The 26,073-nt window shown below is 46.7% G+C and overlaps 1 protein-coding gene across 9 annotated transcripts in view; it reads right to left on the reverse strand.

Moving 5' to 3' along the window:
• Nucleotides 1-824: 824 nt before the first annotated feature.
• The window catches only part of cpeb3 (cytoplasmic polyadenylation element binding protein 3), a 39,057-nt gene continuing 13,808 nt past the window's right edge, over nucleotides 825-26,073 (reverse strand). For 4 of the 9 annotated variants that reach the window (XM_079729117.1, XM_079729112.1, XM_079729116.1 and 1 more), the window contains exons 5-11: nucleotides 24,018-24,044; nucleotides 21,863-22,030; nucleotides 20,637-20,726; nucleotides 13,624-13,742; nucleotides 13,393-13,507; nucleotides 4,635-4,816; nucleotides 825-1,985 (exon numbers count right to left, since the gene is read on the reverse strand). In XM_079729117.1, coding sequence (XP_079585243.1) covers nucleotides 1,758-1,985; nucleotides 4,635-4,816; nucleotides 13,393-13,507; nucleotides 13,624-13,742; nucleotides 20,637-20,726; nucleotides 21,863-22,030; nucleotides 24,018-24,044 — 929 coding nt within the window. In that variant the 3' untranslated portion in view covers nucleotides 825-1,757. The remainder of the gene's footprint in view (nucleotides 1,986-4,634; nucleotides 4,817-13,392; nucleotides 13,508-13,623; nucleotides 13,743-20,636; nucleotides 20,727-21,862; nucleotides 22,031-24,017; nucleotides 24,045-26,073) is intronic. The other 5 variants (XM_079729118.1, XM_079729113.1, XM_079729111.1 and 2 more) reach the window with 2 other exon arrangements.

Raw genomic sequence — 26,073 nt, forward strand, 5'->3', positions numbered from 1 at the left:
ATGTGATCCGCTCCGAGTGTTGTGAGAGGTTCGTCCTGTACTTCGTCCGTTTGTGCATGTGCGTGTGTGTGTGTGTGTGTGTTTCTAAAGAACATTTTTTGTTACGTGTGAATACGCTAGTTATGAAGTTTCACGTTGAACTCTAGGTCAGACATCAACAACAGTTAACGCAAATCACAGTTCTAAGCAAACTCTCACCTAACTACATACGATTAAAAAAATAAAGGAAAATTGCACAATTATATCAACAATCACTGCAAAAGAATAAGTACTTCACCTATCATAGACGGCTGTTAACGGGAATCCTACGTTGGTTTAGCTTGGTGATCATTGAAAAGTTGTTGTTTTTTTTTTGTTGACTATAGTCTTCCTCTAACTAGATGAGTTGACCACCTACATGGTTGTTGTTGTTGTTGTTGTTAAGAGAACGATAGCCCCCCTCCTGACCCGCCCCCAAAAAAAGGTAAGCTCTCTATTGCGTGTGTGTGTATGTGTGTGTGTGTGCGAGTGTGAGTGCGAGCGTGAGCGTGTGTGTGTGCGCGAGTGTGAGTGTGAGCGTGAGCGTGTGTGTGTGTGTGTGTGTGTGTGTGTGTGCGAGAGTGGGTGTGAGTATTGTGCAAAAAGTCGGTGGAATCTAACGACAGTAGACGTGATACGTAAAGTTTCTATCGCATGCAGCAACCTGACTGAAATATTTCATGCAGTTATAGGGGGCAGTCCTTCCTGCACCCATAACACCCACCCACCCACCCACCCACCCACCCGCCCACCCGCCCACCCGCCCAAAGACCCCTCCCCCCACCACCCCACTATCACCACTGGGATAGCGGTCGTATGTCAAAGGGGCGTGCCCCCCCCGTCCTGTCGGCCCGGTAACGCCAGGTGACCTGTCTGTCTACGTGTGTTCTGTCCTCACACCATAGCCTGAATAAAGTACTTACTGGTATCCGTTTCATACCACAGATTTTTAGCAGCAAAGCCTTTGCAGCATTACATTTTACACAACATTAAAAAGGAAACTGATGTATTATAAAAATAAAACCCTAAAAAAATGTTTTAAAGTGAAATAGTCCGACTGCACTCGCGAGGTATTAATCGTGTTGTTTTCAGAGTGAGAATCGAGAGGGACCGCGGCGGCGGTCGTTGCGTTAAGTCGGCCCGATGTGGACTTGGTTATTTGCCTAGTTTGACGTTTGCAACGCGTTCGTTTCGTCAATAGTTCCTTCTCTTTTACAAGGGGCAAGATATCTACAGCTCTCGGAAAATAAGTGCATGCTCCTTTTAAATAAAACGTATATTATCTATGTATAGATAGACATAAAAAATATAAATTTGAATAGATGTGTGGTCCCACCTCCGTCTTCGCACAGTTGGGGTGGTGGGCCACGCCCTCGGCCACACGGCGCCCGTCTCTCATGCGTGGGTGCGTGAAGTTTCAATAATTGTGTGCCAAAAGTGCAAACCCCGAAATGAATAAACGCTCGCAGGTGGAATCACCACACACCCACGTCACAATTACACTTCTTACTCGAGGGGGGAGGGGGGCAGGGCGGGTGTTACAAGGGTGGTGTTACTTTGAAACAAAAACAAAGTCCCGTGTATCTCATCCTCTGTTGTGTATTTAGTTGTTGTGTTTCTCTATGGGATGGAGGCGGCGGCGGTGGTGGAGGTGTTGGGGAGTGGTGGCGGAGTGCAGCGCTGACCGGTGGTGCTGGCTGGGGCCAGGGGCCAGGCGGGGCCCCCCCTCCCACCGGGGCTCAGCTCCAGCGGAAGGAGACGTGTCGGGGCCGGTCCCCGCCCTCCTTCACCAGGGGCTTGTGGAACTCGCGGCCGGCCCGGGAGTGGATGCTGGCCCAGCAGTACTCGCAGTAGTACTGCAGGCACGTCACGTTGGCGCAGAAGAACGGTGCGAACTTCCCGCCGCAGCGAGCGCCCTGGCACTCGTCGCACATCTGGTCGTCCAGGACGTAGGGCTTCACCTCCACCTGGGGGGGGCACGGGGGCGGTTAGTGTCATCTTCGTCATTATCACCATCATCGCCATCGTTATTAACACAGGGGGAGACACCAGCTGCCGCTGTTGGCATCAAAATGGCCGACAGTAGGCTTCAAAGTGCGATTGGAGAGTTTTTTGGGGAAACCGATGGTTTTCAAAATCCGGCTCACGAGACAGACAATTTGTTTCAGTGGTGCTTTTGACACATCTTGTTATTTAACTTCTTTCAACCCACTACTTCTGATAGCCAGCCTAATTTCCTATTTTGAGGCATTGTGAATAGATTTGTGAGCAGCGCCGAACCCTTTCCCCCTTAATGCATCTTCAGTCTTATTCCTATAATCCGTTACTCAAATCATTTCCTTTCTATGAAGCTATTTCTTAGCACAATTAGCAAATACAGCACGTATTAACGTGGATGTTAAAATGGTTTCATAGTGAAACGTGCCCTATTCGCCACAAATTGTCAGCGGTGTTGCCATGGAGACGGCTCGGGGGAGCCAACCTTTCGCACTGGAAATAAAACCGATCGTACGGAGCGAGGCTATCCCAACGGGCGTTTGAAAGCGGCCCGCCACCAGACGAACTGAGCTGGGGTGGCTGAGGTCCAGCCAGGCTGTTGAAGACGGTCGCTGGATGTACGGGCGGCCGTCAGAGGGCCCATCAGAGGGCCCATCAGAGGGACATCAGAGGGACAACAGAGGAATCGTGGTCTCGCCGGGCGGCAGCGGAGGAAATTGGAAATAACAGCGGCGGCGTAAGACACCCCTGACCCAGAGATGGCAGAGCCACAGTGGCGACGGAGAGAGAGAGTGTGCGTGTGTGCGTGTGTGTGTGTGTGTGTGTGTGTGTGTGTGTGTGTGTGTGCTCAAAGGGTAAGGACACTCAAGGCTGTGCGGTCGTAACACATAGCACGGGGCCGGGGTGCCAGGGACATCTCCGCAGCGGACATTTTGTCCTTAGTATTGTTTCAGTGCCCCCTATTTTGCTTTACGCAAAATAAACTCAGAAACACAGAAGCTTGTGATTTCCCTTTTCTCACCCTGCGTACGTTATATATCCTAAAGACAATTCAAGTCCAGCCGTTGTGTCTAGTTTTGTTTAATGTTTCACTAAATGGTTTTAGTTGAATGCAAATAGCTGTAGGCCGTTTAATTTGTGTCTGCGTGTATGAGTGTATGTGCGTGTGCACGCACGCGCGCGTGGCAGGAGCGGACAGCCGCACAAAGACTTAGCTTCCTGGCCGACGACCAGTCTCGGCTGGTCGCGATCCCTCAGCGCTGCCATCGACCCCGCGCTCCTGAAATAACCCGTTTCTCAGCGCGGCCGTCTGAGTGGATATGAATGCATAGGGGAACGACTATAATTAAAACAGCCCCATGTGTCTGCAGCTTCAAACATCTGTTGGGCATTTCGACAGCCAAGCGGACGCGATGATTACACAGCCTGGCCGGGGCCTGTTGTTAACACCGGCTACAGAGCGCCGGGCCTGACAGGAACCCGGCTCTAATGAAACCCCTGAGATGGAGAGCGGCTCTTTGTTTGCGTGGGAGAGGACATGTGCACACGGCGATGCTTGGCTGCATGACACAGCGAATGGCTAGAGGGTGTGACGACCGCGGCGGAGGATGCCGCAATCTTGGGGCCGACGTAATACCTCACGCCCCCTCCGCCATGTCCTGAACCTCCGCCAAAGGATTAGAGGACAAAGCCGCCGTAATTCTATGTTTTTCTTAGTACCGTCCTCCCCGACTCAGCGACCTAAAGGTACGGGTCCTCCACCTGCCTTTAAGTACGGCTTGTTAGGAGAACCGCTGCTTACTGCTGGGGCCCCGGGGACTTCCATTGTTGTCTTTAAACGCATTGGAACCGTCCAATGGGGCGCTGTTCAGACCCAGAGGGCGTCGTCCCCGGGTGTGGCCCTATAACGGCTGCATTCCTCAACCCATTCCAGCGAGTCCTTTTTACATTTATTAAATTCTTAAACAAAATAGAACAATTCAAAGATATATATTTTACTATGTGCATAAACAGTTCAATAATAAAATGAATGAAATTGGTTGAGAAATGTAAAGGGTTAAAATGCTTTTTAACCAGAATATCCACAGATCTGTGCCTCTTAAGTATGGCGGCGACATTGACATATATAAAACCTAAAGGCCAACGCGGAGTCCATGTACATATGTCTTTGTACACATGTCTGTGTACACGTCTATGTATATATGTCTATATGTCTATGTATATATTTCTATGTACGTATGCCTATGTACACATGTCTATGTTTGTGAAGCTATGCCTGCTTCACCCGGCCCTCTGGTGAAATGCCCTGTTGCCTTTGTCCTCATGAATCACCCTTTGGGATTCCCTGCACCATTATCCATCCATCGAGCAGACATATCGATAGAGAGCTATAATAAAGGGGCTGCAGTGAAGAAAATGTGTGGGAAATGACAACGCTCGACCATAGTGGTGCTGGGCTACAGTGGAAATTCACCGGGACACAATTACGCCTCCATCTGCCGTTTGCAAGCATTGGGATGTTGGCGATAAGACCCTGGAATCACAGTGTTGGTGTCCCTCTCATCGCTCGAGTGATTACAGCGACCGGCGCCGTCCAGGATAGAGGCCGGGCCACTCACTCTTTTGTCGATGTCGTTGTGCTGCAGCTGGACGAATCGGGCGCTGATGGCGGCGATGTAGCTCTGCTGATTGGAGAAGGCCACGCGGCCCGCCCCCTTGGGGTACTTGAGCTCGGGGTCGGTGTCGATGCCGGCGTAGCACACGCCCCCGTACAGCCGGTCCATGATCATGGCCAGCTCCACTGCAGGGAGGGGGGGCAGAGGAGGGGGGGCAGAGGAGGGTGAGCACTATGGGGGGGGGGGGGGGGGGAGGCTTTAGGGCGACGTTACAAGGAAGACGCAGAGTTACTGGAAAGACATGTATTTAAAACCGGACTCCTCAATGTCACTACCAGCGTCTTTCCTTATTATGAGGACGTTTAAGCAGCTGTCTTTGTGACTCATAACCACTAGTTGTTGTTCCTGGTTGCTAATAACCACTAGTCTGTCACTAATAACCACTAGTCTGTCACTAATAACCACTAGTCTGTCACTAATAACCACTAGTCTGTCACTAATAACCACTAGTCTGTCACTAATAACCGCTAGTCTGTCACTAACAACCACTAGTCTGTCACTAATAAGCACTAGTCTCTGTCACTAATAACCACTAGTCTGTCACTAATAACCACTAGTCTGTCACTAATAACCACTAGTCTCTGTCACTAATAACCACTAGTCTGTCACTAATAACCACTAGTCTCTGTTACTAATAACCACTAGTCTCTGTCACTAATAACCACTAGTCTGTCACTAATAACCACTAGTCTGTCACTAATAACCACTAGTCTCTGTCACTAATAACCACTAGTCTCTGTCACTAATAACAACTAGTCTGTCACTAATAACCGCTAGTCTGTCACTAATAACCACTAGTCTGTCACTAATAACCACTAGTCTGTAACTAATAACCGCTAGTCTGTCACTAATAACCACTAGTCTGTCACTAATAACCACTAGTCTGTCACTAATAACCACTAGTCTCTGTCACTAATAACCGCTAGTCTGTCACTAATAACCACTAGTCTGTCACTAATAACCACTAGTCTCTGTCACTAATAACCACTAGTCTGTCACTAATAACCACTAGTCTGTCACTAATAACCACTAGTCTCTGTCACTAATAACCACTAGTCTGTCACTAATAACCGCTAGTCTGTCACTAATAACCGCTAGTCTGTCACTAATAACCGCTAGTCTGTCACTAATAACCACTAGTCTCTGTCACTAATAACCACTAGTCTCTGTCACTAATAACCACTAGTCTGTCACTAATAACCACTAGTCTGTCACTAATAACCACTAGTCTGTCACTAATAACCACTAGTCTGTCACTAATAACCACTAGTCTGTCACTAATAACCACTAGTCTCTGTCACTAATAACCACTAGTCTGTCACTAATAACCACTAGTCTGTCACTAATAACCACTAGTCTCTGTCACTAATAACCACTAGTCTGTCACTAATAACCGCTAGTCTGTCACTAATAACCGCTAGTCTGTCACTAATAACCACTAGTCTCTGTCACTAATAACCACTAGTCTCTGTCACTAATAACCACTAGTCTGTCACTAATAACCACTAGTCTGTCACTAATAACCACTAGTCTGTCACTAATAACCACTAGTCTGTCACTAATAACCACTAGTCTGTCACTAATAACCACTAGTCTGTCACTAATAACCACTAGTCTCTGTCACTAATAACCACTAGTCTGTCACTAATAACCACTAGTCTCTGTCACTAATAACCGCTAGTCTCTGTCACTAATAACCACTAGTCTGTCACTAATAACCACTAATCTCTGTCACTAATAACCACTAGTCTCTGTCACTAATAACCACTAGTCTGTCACTAATAACCACTAGTCTCTGTCACTAATAACCACTAGTCTGTCACTAATAACCACTAGTCTGTCACTAATAACCACTAGTCTGTCACTAATAACCGCTAGTCTGTCACTAATAACCACTAGTCTGTCACTAATAACCACTAGTCTCTGTCACTAATAACCACTAGTCTGTCACTAATAACCACTAGTCTGTCACTAATAACCACTAGTCTCTGTCACTAATAACCACTAGTCTGTCACTAATAACCACTAGTCTCTGTTACTAATAACCACTAGTCTGTCACTAATAACCGCTAGTCTGTCACTAATAACCGCTAGTCTGTCACTAATAACCACTAGTCTGTCACTAATAACCGCTAGTCTGTCACTAATAACCACTAGTCTGTCACTAATAACCACTAGTCTGTCACTAATAACCACTAGTCTCTGTCACTAATAACCGCTAGTCTGTCACTAATAACCACTAGTCTGTCACTAATAACCACTAGTCTCTGTCACTAATAACCACTAGTCTGTCACTAATAACCACTAGTCTCTGTCACTAATAACCACTAGTCTGTCACTAATAACCGCTAGTCTGTCACTAATAACCGCTAGTCTGTCACTAATAACCGCTAGTCTGTCACTAATAACCACTAGTCTCTGTCACTAATAACCACTAGTCTCTGTCACTAATAACCACTAGTCTGTCACTAATAACCACTAGTCTGTCACTAATAACCACTAGTCTGTCACTAATAACCACTAGTCTGTCACTAATAACCACTAGTCTGTCACTAATAACCACTAGTCTCTGTCACTAATAACCACTAGTCTGTCACTAATAACCACTAGTCTGTCACTAATAACCACTAGTCTGTCACTAATAACCACTAGTCTGTCACTAATAACCACTAGTCTGTCACTAATAACCACTAGTCTGTCACTAATAACCACTAGTCTGTCACTAATAACCACTAGTCTCTGTCACTAATAACCACTAGTCTGTCACTAATAACCACTAGTCTCTGTCACTAATAACCACTAGTCTCTGTCACTAATAACCACTAGTCTGTCACTAATAACCACTAGTCTGTCACTAATAACCACTAGTCTGTCACTAATAACCGCTAGTCTGTCACTAATAACCGCTAGTCTGTCACTAATAACCGCTAGTCTGTCACTAATAACCACTAGTCTCTGTCACTAATAACCACTAGTCTCTGTCACTAATAACCACTAGTCTGTCACTAATAACCACTAGTCTGTCACTAATAACCGCTAGTCTGTCACTAATAACCGCTAGTCTGTCACTAATAACCACTAGTCAGTCACTAATAACCGCTAGTCTCTGTCACTAATAACCACTAGTCTGTCACTAATAACCGCTAGTCTGTCACTAATAACCGCTAGTCTGTCACTAATAACCGCTAGTCTCTGTCACTAATAACCGCTAGTCTGTCACTAATAACCGCTAGTCTGTCACTAATAACCGCTAGTCTGTCACTAATAACCACTAGTCTCTGTCACTAATAACCACTAGTCTGTCACTAATAACCGCTAGTCTGTCACTAATAACCACTAGTCTGTCACTAATAACCACTAGTCTGTCACTAATAACCACTAGTCTCTGTCACTAATAACCACTAGTCTGTCACTAATAACCACTAGTCTCTGTCACTAATAACCACTAGTCTCTGTCACTAATAACCACTAGTCTGTCACTAATAACCACTAGTCTGTCACTAATAACCACTAGTCTCTGTCACTAATAACCACTAGTCTGTCACTAATAACCACTAGTCTGTCACTAATAACCACTAGTCTCTGTCACTAATAACCACTAGTCTGTCACTAATAACCACTAGTCTGTCACTAATAACCACTAGTCTCTGTCACTAATAACCACTAGTCTGTCACTAATAACCACTAGTCTGTCACTAATAACCACTAGTCTGTCACTAATAACCACTAGTCTGTCACTAATAACCACTAGTCTGTCACTAATAACCACTAGTCTGTCACTAATAACCGCTAGTCTGTCACTAATAACCACTAGTCTGTCACTAATAACCGCTAGTCTCTGTCACTAATAACCACTAGTCTGTCACTAATAACCGCTAGTCTGTCACTAATAACCGCTAGTCTGTCACTAATAACCGCTAGTCTCTGTCACTAATAACCGCTAGTCTGTCACTAATAACCGCTAGTCTGTCACTAATAACCACTAGTCTCTGTCACTAATAACCACTAGTCTGTCACTAATAACCGCTAGTCTGTCACTAATAACCACTAGTCTCTGTCACTAATAACCAATAGTCTCTGTCACTAATAACCACTAGTCTGTCACTAATAACCACTAGTCTGTCACTAATAACCACTAGTCTCTGTCACTAATAACCACTAGTCTGTCACTAATAACCACTAGTCTGTCACTAATAACCACTCATCTCTGTCACTAATAACCGCTAGTCTGTCACTAATAACCACTAGTCTCTGTCACTAATAACCACTAGTCTGTCACTAATAACCACTAGTCTGTCACTAATAACCACTAGTCTCTGTCACTAATAACCACTAGTCTGTCACTAATAACCACTAGTCTGTCACTAATAACCGCTAGTCTGTCACTAATAACCGCTAGTCTGTCACTAATAACCGCTAGTCTCTGTCACTAATAACCGCTAGTCTGTCACTAATAACCACTAGTCTCTGTCACTAATAACCACTAGTCTGTCACTAATAACCGCTAGTCTGTCACTAATAACCACTAGTCTCTGTCACTAATAACCAATAGTCTCTGTCACTAATAACCACTAGTCTGTCACTAATAACCACTAGTCTGTCACTAATAACCACTAGTCTCTGTCACTAATAACCACTAGTCTGTCACTAATAACCACTAGTCTGTCACTAATAACCACTCATCTCTGTCACTAATAACCGCTAGTCTGTCACTAATAACCACTAGTCTCTGTCACTAATAACCACTAGTCTGTCACTAATAACCACTAGTCTCTGTCACTAATAACCACTAGTCTGTCACTAATAACCACTAGTCTGTCACTAATAACCGCTAGTCTGTCACTAATAACCGCTAGTCTGTCACTAATAACCGCTAGTCTGTCACTAATAACCGCTAGTCTGTGTCACTAATAACCACTAGTCTCTGTCACTAATAACCACTAGTCTGTCACTAATAACCACTAGTCTGTCACTAATAACCACTAGTCTGTCACTAATAACCACTAGTCTGTCACTAATAACCACTAGTCTCTGTCACTAATAACCACTAGTCTGTCACTAATAACCACTAGTCTCTGTCACTAATAACCACTAGTCTGTCACTAATAACCACTAGTCTGTCACTAATAACCGCTAGTCTGTCACTAATAACCGCTAGTCTGTCACTAATAACCGCTAGTCTGTCACTAATAACCACTAGTCTCTGTCACTAATAACCACTAGTCTCTGTCACTAATAACCACTAGTCTCTGTCACTAATAACCACTAGTCTGTCACTAATAACCACTAGTCTGTCACTAATAACCACTAGTCTGTCACTAATAACCACTAGTCTGTCACTAATAACCGCTAGTCTGTCACTAATAACCACTAGTCTGTCACTAATAACCGCTAGTCTCTGTCACTAATAACCGCTAGTCTGTCACTAATAACCGCTAGTCTGTCACTAATAACCGCTAGTCTGTCACTAATAACCGCTAGTCTGTCACTAATAACCGCTAGTCTGTCACTAATAACCGCTAGTCTCTGTCACTAATAACCGCTAGTCTGTCACTAATAACCACTAGTCTCTGTCACTAATAACCACTAGTCTGTCACTAATAACCGCTAGTCTGTCACTAATAACCACTAGTCTCTGTCACTAATAACCACTAGTCTCTGTCACTAATAACCACTAGTCTGTCACTAATAACCACTAGTCTGTCACTAATAACCACTCATCTCTGTCACTAATAACCGCTAGTCTGTCACTAATAACCACTAGTCTCTGTCACTAATAACCACTAGTCTCTGTCACTAATAACCACTAGTCTGTCACTAATAACCACTAGTCTCTGTCACTAATAACCACTAGTCTGTCACTAATAACCACTAGTCTGTCACTAATAACCGCTAGTCTGTCACTAATAACCGCTAGTCTGTCACTAATAACCGCTAGTCTGTCACTAATAACCGCTAGTCTGTGTCACTAATAACCACTAGTCTCTGTCACTAATAACCACTAGTCTGTCACTAATAACCACTAGTCTGTCACTAATAACCACTAGTCTGTCACTAATAACCACTAGTCTCTGTCACTAATAACCACTAGTCTCTGTCACTAATAACCACTAGTCTGTCACTAATAACCACTAGTCTGTCACTAATAACCGCTAGTCTGTCACTAATAACCGCTAGTCTGTCACTAATAACCGCTAGTCTCTGTCACTAATAACCACTAGTCTGTCACTAATAACCGCTAGTCTGTCACTAATAACCACTAGTCTCTGTCACTAATAACCACTAGTCTCTGTCACTAATAACCACTAGTCTGTCACTAATAACCACTAGTCTGTCACTAATAACCACTCGTCTCTGTCACTAATAACCGCTAGTCTGTCACTAATAACCACTAGTCTCTGTCACTAATAACCACTAGTCTGTCACTAATAACCGCTAGTCTGTCACTAATAACCACTAGTCTCTGTCACTAATAACCACTAGTCTCTGTCACTAATAACCACTAGTCTCTGTCACTAATAACCACTAGTCTCTGTCACTAATAACCACTAGTCTGTCACTAATAACCACTAGTCTGTCACTAATAACCACTAGTCTGTCACTAATAACCACTAGTCTGTCACTAATAACCACTAGTCTCTGTCACTAATAACCACTAGTCTGTCACTAATAACCACTAGTCTGTCACTAATAACCACTAGTCTCTGTCACTAATAACCACTAGTCTGTCACTAATAACCACTAGTCTCTGTCACTAATAACCACTAGTCTGTCACTAATAACCACTAGTCTGTCACTAATAACCACTCGTCTCTGTCACTAATAACCACTAGTCTGTCACTAATAACCGCTAGTCTGTCACTAATAACCACTAGTCTGTCACTAATAACCACTAGTCTATGTCACTAATAACCACTAGTCTGTCACTAATAACCACTAGTCTGTCACTAATAACCACTCGTCTCTGTCACTAATAACCGCTAGTCTGTCACTAATAACCGCTAGTCTGTCACTAATAACCGCTAGTCTGTCACTAATAACCGCTAGTCTGTCACTAATAACCACTCGTCTCTGTCACTAATAACCACTAGTCTGTCACTAATAACCACTAGTCTGTCACTAATAACCGCTAGTCTGTCACTAATAACCGCTAGTCTGTCACTAATAACCGCTAGTCTGTCACTAATAACCACTAGTCTGTCACTAATAACCACTAGTCTCTGTCACTAATAACCACTAGTCTGTCACTAATAACCACTAGTCTGTCACTAATAACCACTAGTCTCTGTCACTAATAACCACTAGTCTGTCACTAATAACCACTAGTCTGTCACTAATAACCACTAGTCTCTGTCACTAATAACCACTAGTCTGTCACTAATAACCACTAGTCTGTCACTAATAACCACTAGTCTCTGTCACTAATAACCACTAGTCTCTGTCACTAATAACCACTAGTCTGTCACTAATAACCACTAGTCTGTCACTAATAACCACTAGTCTCTGTCACTAATAACCACTAGTCTGTCACTAATAACCAATAGTCTCTGTCACTAATAACCACTAGTCTCTGTCACTAATAACCACTAGTCTGTCACTAATAACCACTAGTCTGTCACTAATAACCACTAGTCACTGTCACTAATAACCACTAGTCTGTCACTAATAACCACTAGTCTCTGTCACTAATAACCACTAGTCTGTCACTAATAACCGCTAGTCTGTCACTAATAACCACTAGTCTCTGTCACTAATAACCACTAGTCTCTGTCACTAATAACCACTAGTCTCTGTCACTAATAACCACTAGTCTCTGTCACTAATAACCACTAGTCTGTCACTATTAACCACTAGTCTGTCACTAATAACCACTAGTCTGTCACTAATAACCGCTAGTCTGTCACTAATAACCGCTAGTCTGTCACTAATAACCACTAGTCTGTCACTAATAACCGCTAGTCTCTGTCACTAATAACCACTAGTCTGTCACTAATAACCGCTAGTCTGTCACTAATAACCGCTAGTCTGTCACTAATAACCGCTAGTCTCTGTCACTAATAACCGCTAGTCTGTCACTAATAACCACTAGTCTCTGTCACTAATAACCACTAGTCTCTGTCACTAATAACCACTAGTCTGTCACTAATAACCGCTAGTCTGTCACTAATAACCACTAGTCTCTGTCACTAATAACCACTAGTCTCTGTCACTAATAACCACTAGTCTCTGTCACTAATAACCACTAGTCTGTCACTAATAACCGCTAGTCTGTCACTAATAACCACTAGTCTCTGTCACTAATAACCAGCGCCCTTTGTTTCCCTAAGCCCCTCTCTTCGGTCCTGCGGGCCACACTGTGTATCAGAGCGTCTGAAAGGCCCGGTATAATTAGTGGGGATCACATTGCAGGCGAGCCAGCGATGTTTGTAGCGACGAGGCCGACATGGAGACTGCTGCGGCACCATAAATACTTAACATGGCCACCGCTTGGCCGGCCTCCTGGAAATCTAAGTGGAGGATTGCTTTTCTCGCTGGGGCCCAATCTTTCATTACAGGCTGCCGGGCCCCCCTGGCTCCGTGCCAGACGACTTTACCAAAGCCAAGTCGGGGGGGGGGATCGGAGGTGGGGCGCTGGGAGGGTGGGGGGGGACTCACAAAACGGGGAAGTGGAAGAAAAAGAGAGAGGTTTCCCTTCGCTCACCTGCACGTAGGGGGCGGGGCACCCCACCCACAAAGATGGTCTTGCGGGGGTCCAGCGGCTGGGAGCCGTCCATCACAAAGTCGCTGTCGCTCAGGTTCCAGGGGCGGATCTGGACCTGGCGGGGGGGGGGCACACGGAGGAAGGGGGGGAGGTTACTCTGGTACCCTGTCCGCCCTGGGGGGCCCTGGGGGGCGCCCGGTGTGGCTGGGAGGAGCCGGCGGGGGGGCTTACGGGCTTGTCCTTGATGGTGGGGCTGGACACGCAGAGGTACAGCTTGCCGTCCTCCTCGATGCAGGCGTCAATCAGCGCCTGGACCGAGGCCTCCTCCTGGAACAGCAGGAAGGCGTAGCCTGGCGGAGGTCAAGGGTCAGAGAGAGGAAAACAACCCAGGGGTTTAGGCAACTCTCCAGATGACTGGTCAGGGTCTGCCCTCCCAGACTCCGTGTGACTCTGAGGCCTTAATTCCTCTTTGTTATTAACACTGCCTACATTGTCACAGTCTCAGTCCCATGACCATGCACCATCCAGTTTCCTCCTTGTAATTATTTATAGTTTTCAGGCCACATGGGGTTTATTTGTACACTGGCACATGACTTGGGAGGCCTGGTCCGTCCTGTTCCAGCGCCGGGCCACTTCCTGTAAGCCTCTGGGCTCCCCGTCGCTACGGAGCGTTCGCTGATGCAGCTAAAGCGGCCAAAAGCATTCCACTGCTAAAATGGGCCATGCAAAATTGATCAGCCCAATGCGCTTTTTAGGATCTTCCTGGTCCGGTCGAGTAGGGAGAGAAGGAGAGAGAGAGGGGGAGGGAGAGAGAGAGAGCGCAAGCAAGGCCAAAAGAGATAGAGACAGAGAGAGAGAGAGACACACAGACAGACAGACAGACAGAGACAGAGAGAGAGACAGAGACAGAGAGGAAGAGAGACGGACAGAGATTGAGACAGAGCGACAGCGCAATACATTAAGTCAATAGTTTGCCAGTCCTTTATAAAGCATTACAGAGAAATGCTGTGGCATCTAAGCAGGTGGAATAACAACTGCCATTCTACATTTGAGTGCAAACCCTGCATTGGTGGAAGGGTTTAAGGGTCGAGGGAACAGCTGAGAGAATGTTATAGGAGCATGTCCCGGACAACTGAGAGCTGCTACCACCTGGTGACATATTAACCAGGTCATTATCACCCGGGCTTCCATGATGTCACTAGAAGCTGCAGCACCACACGCACGCAAAGACACACACACACACACACACACACACACACACACACACACACACACACAGGGTCTATTACAGCTACGAAAGGACGTGTGCACATCTGGCATGGCGATCATAATCTATAATGGAGGCATATGTTATGGGATCACTCGGAGGACTGCTGCCCACACACACACATTAAATTTGGAGCAGGAATGTGCAACTGTCATGTTCTACTCCCCGCCTGAGTGTAGCATCTGCAGATGATGAGAGGAGCAAAAGAACGAAGTACGGAAAGGCCAGTCGACTGGTGTGTGAGCACACATACACACACACCTGTGAATGTTGTTCACTTTGTGATATTTATAGGCAGGGAGGGAGAGGGGAAATGAAAGCAGGGTGGATGATGAAAGGGCATCAATAGAAAACAGAAAAACAGGTAGGCCTACACAAGCACACATGTTTTTGTGTGTGTGTGTGTGTGTGTGTGTGTGTGTGTGTGTGTGTGTGTGTGTGTGTGTGTGTGTGTGTGTGTGTGTGTGTGTGTGTGTGTGTGTGTGTGTGTGTGTGTGTGTGTGTGTGTGTGTGTGTGTGTGTGTGTGTGTTTCAGCTTATACCCAGAGGCATCAGGTGTAGCACACGCCACAGAACGAGCTGGCAATCAAATAGGCCTCGGGCACCAACAAAAATATAGTTTCCACTGCCTTCAATACTTCATTATACAACATTAAGAATCAAGAGTCATCTGATTGGACCAGAGGCACTCAATGAGTGCTGATATAGAGCAACAACAACAACAGCACTGGGACTTTTAACGATTCATGTATCCCTTTGTTGTACAGGTGTTTCTAATATCTGCTGATTACATCATCGATCCTAAGTCTTTAGCTCATCGGGATCACACATGGCCACCAAAGTGATTGTCAACAGACTCCCTATTTCACTGGTTGCACAATAAATGGAAATATACAGATTAATGAACATGATACAAGGAAGCTGGTGAAAACAAACTCCTGTATTAGTAGGGTCCTGTGGTCACCCCCCCTCCCTGCCAGACCTCTATCTGACCTCTCGCTATTCTCCAGGCGTCCATCGTGACTCACGGGACTATCATTAAAGAGCCTTACTTCATCCACCAGTCAAACAATAGCTCCTCCAAAGACCAACTGGTCTGTGTGCTGATCTCACCCGATAACATCACCTACCGCCGTCCGCTTAAATAGAAGGCTGCTTGTGATTGGCTCCTTCTAAAAGCGGTAACCCAGTAGGTCAACCAGGGGAAGCATAACCTAGAGAACAGGAAAGGATTGGACGGCCTTTGATAGGCGCGCCCTGGTCCTGTCTTTGGTTATGCTGTTGTATGTGACGATGAACAGAGTCAGAGAACCAGAGAAGTTGACGGTTCTGACTGTAGTTTTGGTATCTTTTGAGAGCCTGGGAATAAATGATTTGACCATTGTGTCTTTTTGGGACAAATGACGCCTTAATAAGAATCATGAGGGGAGCCGGCGGGAGACTTCTTCATCCCCGGCCTGCGGTTAGACCCACACAAAGTTGCCAAGCTAGTGTTTGTGAAAATGTTTATGTGTTGCTTGGCAACAGTCCAATCCCAGTCCAGCTGCAAAACAATTTGCGTCGCCGGAGCCAAACAAATGATTATATAATCAAACAAATCATAATCTGTTATCGCTTCATACTGACAACCAATAAATTACACTTTCAGAACTGTTGCATAGGAGCACATTAGAAGGATATTCCGTACAACAGTACTCCCTCCCTTGTGATATCGCTCCAATACACCAGCCAACACATGGGGCAACTTTAGCTCCCAGGCTCCATCAGAGGCTCTTCTTTAATATAGGCTGCGATCCAAAGCAAAGCAGACTTTAAATTTGTACTTTTAATATGTACTGCAGCTACCCTTACGAAGTACGTACTGTTGCACTCGGTATGCATACAGTTGGGACACACTACAGGTGATTACACTGATCAGCACACCTGTCGTGCCAGCCCCCCAAGAAACGTCCTATGGACTTCTGCCCCTCTTTCCATCTGAAGGAGAGACTCATGATGACGCAGCAGTGACAGTCGACCGTTCACTGCAGGCGTTTGCTTCCACCTATCAGCGCTACGCTTGTGGGCGTGCTCAGTTCCGACGCGAGGTCCATAAAGAAAGTCATTTCAGACGTTGTTAGTCGTGCTCCCTGAGCGTTCGTCGGACTGTCAGTCGTCAGCTTTGGCTCCTTTCTCTCAACCTCTAGAATAACAATCTAGATAAGATAGCACAGTCCATTGGGAATCTACAAATCATTCTGCACACTTATGTGTGCAGAATGAGTATCATTTGGGTTCAGCACTGCGCTACACTCTCTCTCTCTCTCCCTAAAAGAAATAGCTGCAGCCTTATAAAGAACAAAATGGCAGTGAAACAGCGCATAGCCTGCAAGAGGGAACAGTCTGTTCTGGGGCTGCAGAGAAGGGGGGAGGGAGAACAGGGGGGGGGGGGGGGGGGGAGTAATGCCATGTAGTTCCTAAATTAAAAAGGTACACAGATGAATTGAGGAAATGAAAAGAGGGAAAAAGGGACAACACTGTAATCAGGCGACGGATGAGGGAGAAGAAGGAGAGAGAAAAGGAGAAAATGGGGAAGAGGGTGAAAGATGAAAAGAAAAGAGGGGGTAAGGGGGAGTTTGTACTTGTAGCACTAGGAGGCTGTACGGCCTAGCTAGCTAGCACACAGCGCTGACATTAAGGGGACGTAAGGGGAAATGAACTGTTAATCTGCTTTAACACTTAAAGCATGTAGCATTACCCTTCTTCTTTCATATCTCAGGTTAGGATATGTCTTTTCATGGATGCAAATTTTCCTTGCGCATTTTCAATGCATGTGATTTACGTACGCATTCCATTTCAAACTCTCAACGGCCTTTGTTGTACAAATCGAAGATAAGGACAAAGTTACTTGCTTGTTAACCACAGCCTAGACGTCAGCTACAATAAACCTTCATTTCACGCTAAATTTGACAGGCTGCTGCAAGTCCACCCATCGCCGACACTGACGATGCCACAGCATTTTAGAATAAACACTAAAGCCATGAAAAGGAGAAACACGACCCACAACGTTGATCGATTGTTCCAGCGAGTCTGTCTCCCTGCGCACTGCAGAGCCTTACGCCGCCTCAGTGCGGGGGGGGGCGAGTGCAGACCTGCAGAGGCTCGTGCTTGAGACGCAGCAGGACGTTGTGTCTGCCCCAGCCGTCTGACAGGGAGCAGGGCAGACACAGGTAGGCCCTCTAGCCTGCCCACTAAGCCCCTAAGACAGGGGGGGACCAGCGACTGATGACTAACCAACTCTCTGTAATCATTCGCCCTCCAGCCGCCTGAGAGCAGAGAACGTAGAATCTGCCCTCCAGTGGTTTGTGGAGCGGGGGGGGGGGGGGGGGAGAATGTGTTGACCTCAGTGGTGGCAACACCAGTGGACAATTTACGGTTGTTAACAACAAAGGGCCTCAGTCACAAACCGTTAACGTAGCCAGGAAGCTACCGCTATGACGCCAGGCGCTACCTGGGCTTCAGAATGCGCTGATGGAAACGGGGTGGTGGGTACGGGATTAACAAGTGTGGATTCGACAGCCAGGGTGCCAAACTGCATTTAACACTCGTCGTTTAAGCACTGAAGGCACATACAAGCCGCCACGTATAAAGTCGTTTTATTGTGAGGAAAATGGAGGAAGTTCAATGAAGTCCGGCGACTTAATAATTCTGATGTTTACCACCAGTTCAGGCCGGCATGACGAGAGAGGCACTTCAGTCCCTTGAAGAGGAGCTCCTGTGTGCGCAGGAGCAGTGTGCTGGCTTCCACTCAGAGAGGGTTCAAGGGAAATCTTGTGAAACCAGATGTGACGAGACGCTAGTGACTTCACGAATAGCCCGCTGAATACTGCCGCGAGCCATGCCAAAGAAACTGCTCTGGCTCTCTGCCTCAACTTCTGGCTCTTAAAATATAATTTACTGCTGGATACTAAGAAAGCATAGAAAAGCATCAGAAAACATACCGAAATTAAATATATAAAGAAAAAACCTAATTGCGTAGCATTTTCATTGCAGGCTTTAAAAGTTTAACAGCATAGAAGAGGTTCTGAGATGCAGGGTCAGACACTTAACACAGGCATGCACGCAAACAGGCAAACATTCCATACATCTCATAGTCACCGTCCGGTTAAAAATAAATACGACCAAAAATAAGAATAACTAAATAAGATATAGATGGGAAGGCGAGAGAGGCCATTTGAGAGAGGGCGTTATGGATATAGATCCAGAGGGAGCGATAGGGGAGAGAGAGAGCGGGGGAGAGACAAAACAGACGCCACGAAACGGTGATTTGGTACATGAACAAACACCTTGTCGCCGATGGCTTATACGATGAAGATGGAGGACGCTCGGGCACAGCGCAGACACGAGCATATGTTTAAACACAGCTCCCCCGGGGCATCATCACGGCCGAGGTGGCGTGTGTGTGTGTGTGTGTGTGCGCGCACGCACGTCCTTCTGCATGTGTGGTGTGTGAAATGAAATGAGCCGTTACTAATAATAACAATCTGAAGAATCCCCCTGGTTAGTAACACACTCGGAACACAAATTGGATTGAATGCTAAGACAACAAAAGTGGAATGTAACCGTAGAAACGACCATGACTCCATCATGTACCACTCACTAGGAGGGGGGGGCACCTTGAGACACTCTGCACTAGCAGTGCTGATGTTCCCATGCGGCAGACATATTAAACAGCCCGCCCGCCACCTGAGGCTTCTTCCCACTGATTGGGCGTCTGCTTCAGCCCCCTCTCGAGAACCCTGGCGTCGGCAGAAATAGCTCCCTAACATTTCAAATTTAGTGCCTCCGGTGACGCTGGGATTGGCCGATGAGAGCAGGTGTCAGTGACTGAACACACCAATGACTTTTTCCTTTCTTCAGTGAAAGGGCGCAGACAAACAGGGGCCGGGATCGCTGTTGACGCTGAACACTAGCACGCACCGGTCTGTCTGCAGCCGTGTGTTTACCATGACGCACTGTCTGGGCCGGATCCATTTCAAATGCTTCTTCTGACATGGACTTAAAAAGTAACATCAATAAACTCAAACTGCTGAATAAAAGAATTGACATACCATTGAATGAAGTGAAGGAGTGAACTGGGATGAATATAAACCGTTAGCGGTTGCTAGCCCTCGGCTTGCTATTAAAGCAGTGTCTCGGTCAGTCCAGGTCCCGCCTTAACCTTGGATTCAGACCCATAGCATGACTCATCCCTCAGCAGAAAACCCCCGTCAGAGCTGTCCAGAGACACACAACCAGCGGCTGAACATGGATGAGAGGAGAGACAGACATCCGTCCTCCACCTGCTCAAGGTTAGAACGACACTGTCATTTAAGACAAAGAGACTTGGGTGTGATGGCCACTTTACGTGGAACCCATGGTAAAAACCAAGGGAGAGTGGAGGAGGAACCTGTCACGCATGTAGAGATGTGCATGGACATGCTCTCTCTCTCATTTGCCTTGGAGGATCCATGCTTCTTTATGAGTTGCTAGCTTGTGAAGCAGTGGATACTAGTGGAGCCAAAGCCAGAGCGACTACCTGGCCAAAGAGTCGCACACTGTCACACGCACTGCCCTCGGGTACTCTCAACCTGCACAACAACGTTCCCACAGATCTTCAGTAACTTCACTGGTGTGTGTGTGTGTGTGTGTGTGTGCGTACGCACATGAGGTGCCGACACAGGGTTCCTTGGAAAAACAAGACATCTGGTTCCAACCCCAACAGGAGTTACAAACTGTTGGTAACGTGACCTCTTCAGAAAACGTTGAGATGGTTGAAGGAAAAAAGACGATAGCCCATCACAAAAACAAAAAGTCAATGTCAATTGACCAGTGAAATCACCAATTCGAAGGCTGTCCGAGGTATTTCTAAAGCTTTTCACAGACAGCTTTTCCCCCCGGCTACAGCCTGTCTCTGGGCAGGTGATAAAGGGTTATGGATGTGTTGCGGGGCGCTCACCTTTCGGGGGAAAGTAGGATTTGCTCTCCGCTTTGTGGGGCCAGTCGACCACCAGGTGCCCATAGCGACGGAAACTGTTGGTGATCTCATCTGAAGGGGAGAGAGAGAGAGAGAGAGAGAGAGAGAGAGAGAGAGAGAGAGAGAGAGAGAGAGAGAGAGAGAGAGAGAGAGAGAGAGAGAGATAGACGGGGGAGAGAGAGAGAGAGAGAGAGAGAGAGAGAGAGAGAGAGAGAGAGAGAGAGACAGAGAGAGAGAGAGAGAGAGAGAGAGACAGAGACAGAGACAGAGACAGGGCAAAAGTTAGAAAGAGGAACCAAAATCATATTGGAGCATTTGTCAACAATTACTTTGTTAGGCTTTCAGTTCATCATTGTACTGCATGTTGTCCATTATTGTACCCTGGTACTGCATGTTTACCCTGGTTCTGCATGGTAATCATGGTTCTGCATATTTGTCCTGATTCTGCATGTTCAATGTAGCACATGCATGGGAAGGTCCACATTCCGTAACAGTGTCACTGTTACGGCATGGGAAGGTCCACATTCCGTGTCACTGTTACGGCATGGGAAGGTCCACATTCCGTGTCACTGTTACGGTATGGGAAGGTCCACATTCCGTGTCACTGTTACGGCATGGGAAGGTCCACATTCCGTGTCACTGTTACGGTATGGGAAGGTCCACATTCTGTGTCACTGTTACGGCATGGTAAGGTCCACATTCCGTAACAGTGACACTGCTGCTTCGGCCGCTCTTGACTCATTATGAAACCAAGTTCTATATTATCATCCTTTAGAGAGACATAGTCCTCGGAAAGTTACTACAATGAATAATAATGATAGTAATCATAAACTAAAAGACATTACACAAAGTGATTCAATAAATAACATCAGAACACAATTAGCCTCACTTCCTCTAAGTCAAACCACATGACACCCCCGAGCAGGCAGCCAATAAAAGGCCTCCACTCACAAAAGCTAATAATTATGTTAAAGGAACTCCAGCCTCAACCCGCAGTGGCAGGTGAGGCAACATGGCCACAGCCGGACAGCGCTGTAAACTACGGTCTGTGGGTGGAGCAGGGTTGAGATGGAGAGAGTATTTAATTTGTCAACACAGCTCAGCCCATTACCACAAGTGCACCAACCGGAAGTACCAGTACCATTACCAGTACCAGTACGGTGCGTGTTCCCAGCAGGGCTTGGCTCCAGAGCTCATCGGACACCCACCTTCGTCTATGTCGGGGGGGAGGCCTCCGACGAACACCTTCCTGGAGTAACGCTCCATCCGCTCTCCGTTCTGACAGCGGGTCGGGGAGTTCAGGCCAGGGGTCAGCGAGGGGTCACCGTGGCCGTCGTCAAGGAAACCGTCCTCGAAGGGGAAAAGAGATGAGCGACCTGGGGAGGATGGGAAGAGAGATGAGACGAAGGAAAGGAGACAACGCATAGGAAGGGAGACGTAAGAAGAAGGAAAAGAGGAGTGAGACATGAGAGGAGAGATTATACGTAGGGGGAGAGATGAGGCATAGGAAGAGAGAAAAGAGGGGTGAACGGGTGTAAAGGGAGAAAGTGTAAGAGAGGAGGAGGGGGTGACGGGAAGAGTTAAGTCAATACTAAAGTCCTCGCTTATCTCTATTAGGAACAAACACACAGCTCACTTAAAGCCCGGTCCAGTCATGTCCACTTCCTCAAATATTGATAGTGCCTGTATAGTTGTTAGATAGTGGTCATAAAATAGGAGATTATTTTAAGTCCAAAAATGAGTGGCAGGAAGGAATCATGTTACCTAATGTTACTTTGTTAATCAGGTTATAACTGGAGGACGGCTTTAAATAAGAACAACATTCATCGTGCTCAAGAGCAATCTGTTTTCAACAGATGGAAATTGTGGTTTGCCCATTCTGACTTTCAAATCACATACACATTATTTGTATTTGTTTTACACCTTGATTAACACATTAAAAGGTCAAAATGGCTGCATGTCACACAACCTGATTAGCAATGGCAGGTCACATGGTTCAGTCAAATATCCACACTGATTGGTTACCAATCAGGACATTGATTGGTTACCAATGCGGATACCGCTACAATGAACAATGAATTAAAAATAAAAACATAAAATGTTCCAATCTCCCAGAATCAATAGTGGAATCAATTGTTATCAATTCATTGTCCATTGATTGCTGATCTCACGATCAAGACAGCCTTGATGTCTTAATCAAAGGCTTTATCGTGCTGTTGTGATAAAATGTCCACAGCTCAAAGGTCAAAGGTTAGAGGATACAATAGGCCTCTCATTGGGATGCATCAGACGTGCCGACTGTCTTAACCCAAATCCCAAAACTGAACAGCTGTCGCCCGCTCTCCTGAGGTTAGGATCTGATATTGTCAGGTCCTAACTTGGATTCTTAGAAAAGTAGTAAAAGAGTGGGAGTTTGCCATTAGACATATCAGTAGATTACCGACAATTAAAATACCTCAAGATCAATTAAGATTCCCTGCACATTCAGTCTAAATTACTATTTTTCTAAAAAGAATTAACATTGCAATGCAAATCCACACCTTCAAAATGTATCCATTTTCCGCCATACCTAATGTACAGTACATATCCAACGTTAGCTTTCTGAAGCTTATGCTCATTATCTTGGTCGAGATAATGTAGCATTCATGGGCTAAAATGACACACAGGCCGGATATCTTTCAACTGAAGAAATCCATGATTAGTTAAGTTCACTCCAACACCACACCACTGTCTTAAGTCCACACCACACATATTTGACCTTAAGGATATGGATCACGTTTGAATCGACATTCATAGAGAGTTAATTTTGTATCAGCTGATAGCAGATGAGCAATAAATTGTTCCATAAAACATTTTTTATGGTAGGTTGGTTTTGTCTTGGGTGTCTTTCAGCATCAAGGACGCCAGAGAAGGAACATGCATTATCAGGAATATTCAAATCATTTTACCATTGATATATATGACCATCTCCGATTTGTGCCTAGTATGAAAGGTTGATGGAAGATTCTGACATTCACGTTTCAAAAGAGAATCACAGGGTAAGGGCTGATTCACAGGAGAGGACATTCAATTAACAGATCGTCTTTTTTGGGATGTATTTCGCCATCAGGCAATCTGAAGCGCATTCAAATTGAAATAAGCCATCTCAAGCGGCCCATAAGCGCATCTCGACTGTATGCAAATAGACGGAAATGTTCATGTGGGTTCCGTTTATTCGCATCCCAGATGAAATGCTCCCCCCACCTCCCAATCAATCATAGCAAAACGAGCAAGGTGCTCCTGGAGCTGGCGATTGAGCTCATGCCACCCCGGACCCCAGACCAGACCCCCCCCACCCCCAGGGGGTCGGTGCCCACACTTTACCTCTTCTGCGGCCATAGCTCCTGGCTGCTTGGGTTTCAGCAGGGGGAGGAGAGAGTTGAGGGGGAGTGAGAGGGAGGGAAGGGGGGGGGGGGGGGGGGATAGAGAAGAAAGAGATACACAGACATGGGTTTCGTCGTAATTCATATCGTAAAAACACATCCCCCACGAGAACATGAAACCTAGCAACGTGAGCATCCAAGGCAACGGTGACACCTCATAAGGGCTTAGCACCTTTGGTTTTACTGCACAGACCATTAGGAGCCCCCTGTGTCCCCGTCGCGGTGAAACCCCCGCGCATGGCCCCTGCTATACAGCGCATCACAGGGGCCGCATGGGGAGAGCGATAAAGCATGAAGCGACACACACAAGGCCAAAGGCAGAGAGAGAGAGACAGCGAGAGAGAGAGAGAGAGAGAGAGAGTGAGGGAGAGCGGAAAAGGTTTCCAGGCACGTACCTACGTACGTGGGCCGGATATATGTGGGGAACACGACGCGGTTGGCCAATCGCATGCCCCCGGGATCATAATGGCCGTAAACAATCTGGAAACGTGTGGCGAGCGTGCTGCGCCAGTGTGCGCATTCCCGATTAGGGCGGCCGCGGCGAGGCGGGCCTGCGGCGGGGTTTAACCATTATCACGGCCCCAGGTGGGACATTAAGTGTGGGGCACTGTGGCCGGCGAGGGCCGAGTGGAAACCGCGATGCTGTCCTGTGGCGTGTGCTAACGGCAGGGACGTGGCGAGGAGAGGGCCAGCAGCTCAGGAGGTGGTGGTTCAGTCACCACCCTTATCTCCCGTAGGGCCATGGAAAAACAATCACCGATAACAAAAGTCCCGTTGCCCAACCTTATTGAGTCCACGATCCGCACGATAAGTACAATTTCAGAACCCTCCAGCTCCTTAACTTTTCCCAAGACCCTTTCCCTCCTGGTTTATTAAATTGCCTGGACGTTTCCCCCCACATATCTAAAAGGCTATAGGGTAAGCCCTCTTTCTGGGAATTGTAAATAACATATTGTTTCAAGGGGGTCTGTATCTCTTCCTCCCCTCAGAATCTGCTGGAGTCTTGCTGTGACTTCAATTGGAACCAGCCAAACAGACAGAATGAAGTCTGGGAAGTGTAATCAAAGCAAACAGTGGAGGAGCGACTGCCCGTGGTGCCTGCGTTAGGAGCCGGAGGGATCATGAGCTATGAGGGACTCACTGGTAATAACACACTGACCCAAACCCCCTTTTCTATCGCTCCTCCAACTCATCAACCCCACAACAAACGCTCCTTTCTTCAAAGAGTAAAAATACATGTTTATAGATAGTGGACTGGGGCATTGGAGCCGATCCATTGTTGGGCTCCCCAGGTCAGCCTCTCATACAGGGGGAGATCTCCTCCGTGGAAAGCCCTCAACTCTGGCTTAACCTCCTCTAAAGCCATCGCAGGCCCTCTACGGTAGGAACGGGCCGTGTGCCATGACGCCCAGCTAACCTCGCCACAGACAAAGGCTCCTAGCAACTGGGTGAGGAGGAGGAGGAGGAGGAAGAGCGGGGGTGGGGGGGTGGCGATGGAGGAGTCCAGTGTTGGTTGAACGAGTCCAGGCTCCGTGGTGTGCAACAATACGTCTTCGGGAGAGAGGGAGAGACAGGGAGGGAGGGAGGGAGGGTGGGAACGAGCAGGGTAGCCGGGCAGCGAGTCTGACTTTGAACTAGAGCTTGCGAGAGAGACATCCAAACAGACACCGACTGGAGCACGGCTTAGGGAGCGGAGGCTGGCTCAGGCCACGGGGGTGATGAATGGGGGGGGTCTGCTGCTCTGCTCAGTTTCAGCCTCCACCACAAGTGGAGACTGTAACTGTGTGTGTGTGTGTGTGTAATTGTGTAAGTGTGTGTGTGTGTGTGTGGTATTCTTTTGGCAACAAAAAGAAAAGCATTTTATTCCAACACGCAGATGTTTTTTCCGAACTATAAAGAAGAACCAAAACAGCCAACCTCGGGGGCTACTACACGATGAGTGCCAGCAGCTGATATCACTTGCCCCTGATTGGTCGGAAAAACTGTAGCAGGTGATG

Source organism: Pollachius pollachius (genome assembly GCF_949987615.1).
Source record: "Pollachius pollachius genome assembly, chromosome: 2".
Lineage (NCBI taxonomy): Eukaryota > Metazoa > Chordata > Actinopteri > Gadiformes > Gadidae > Pollachius > Pollachius pollachius.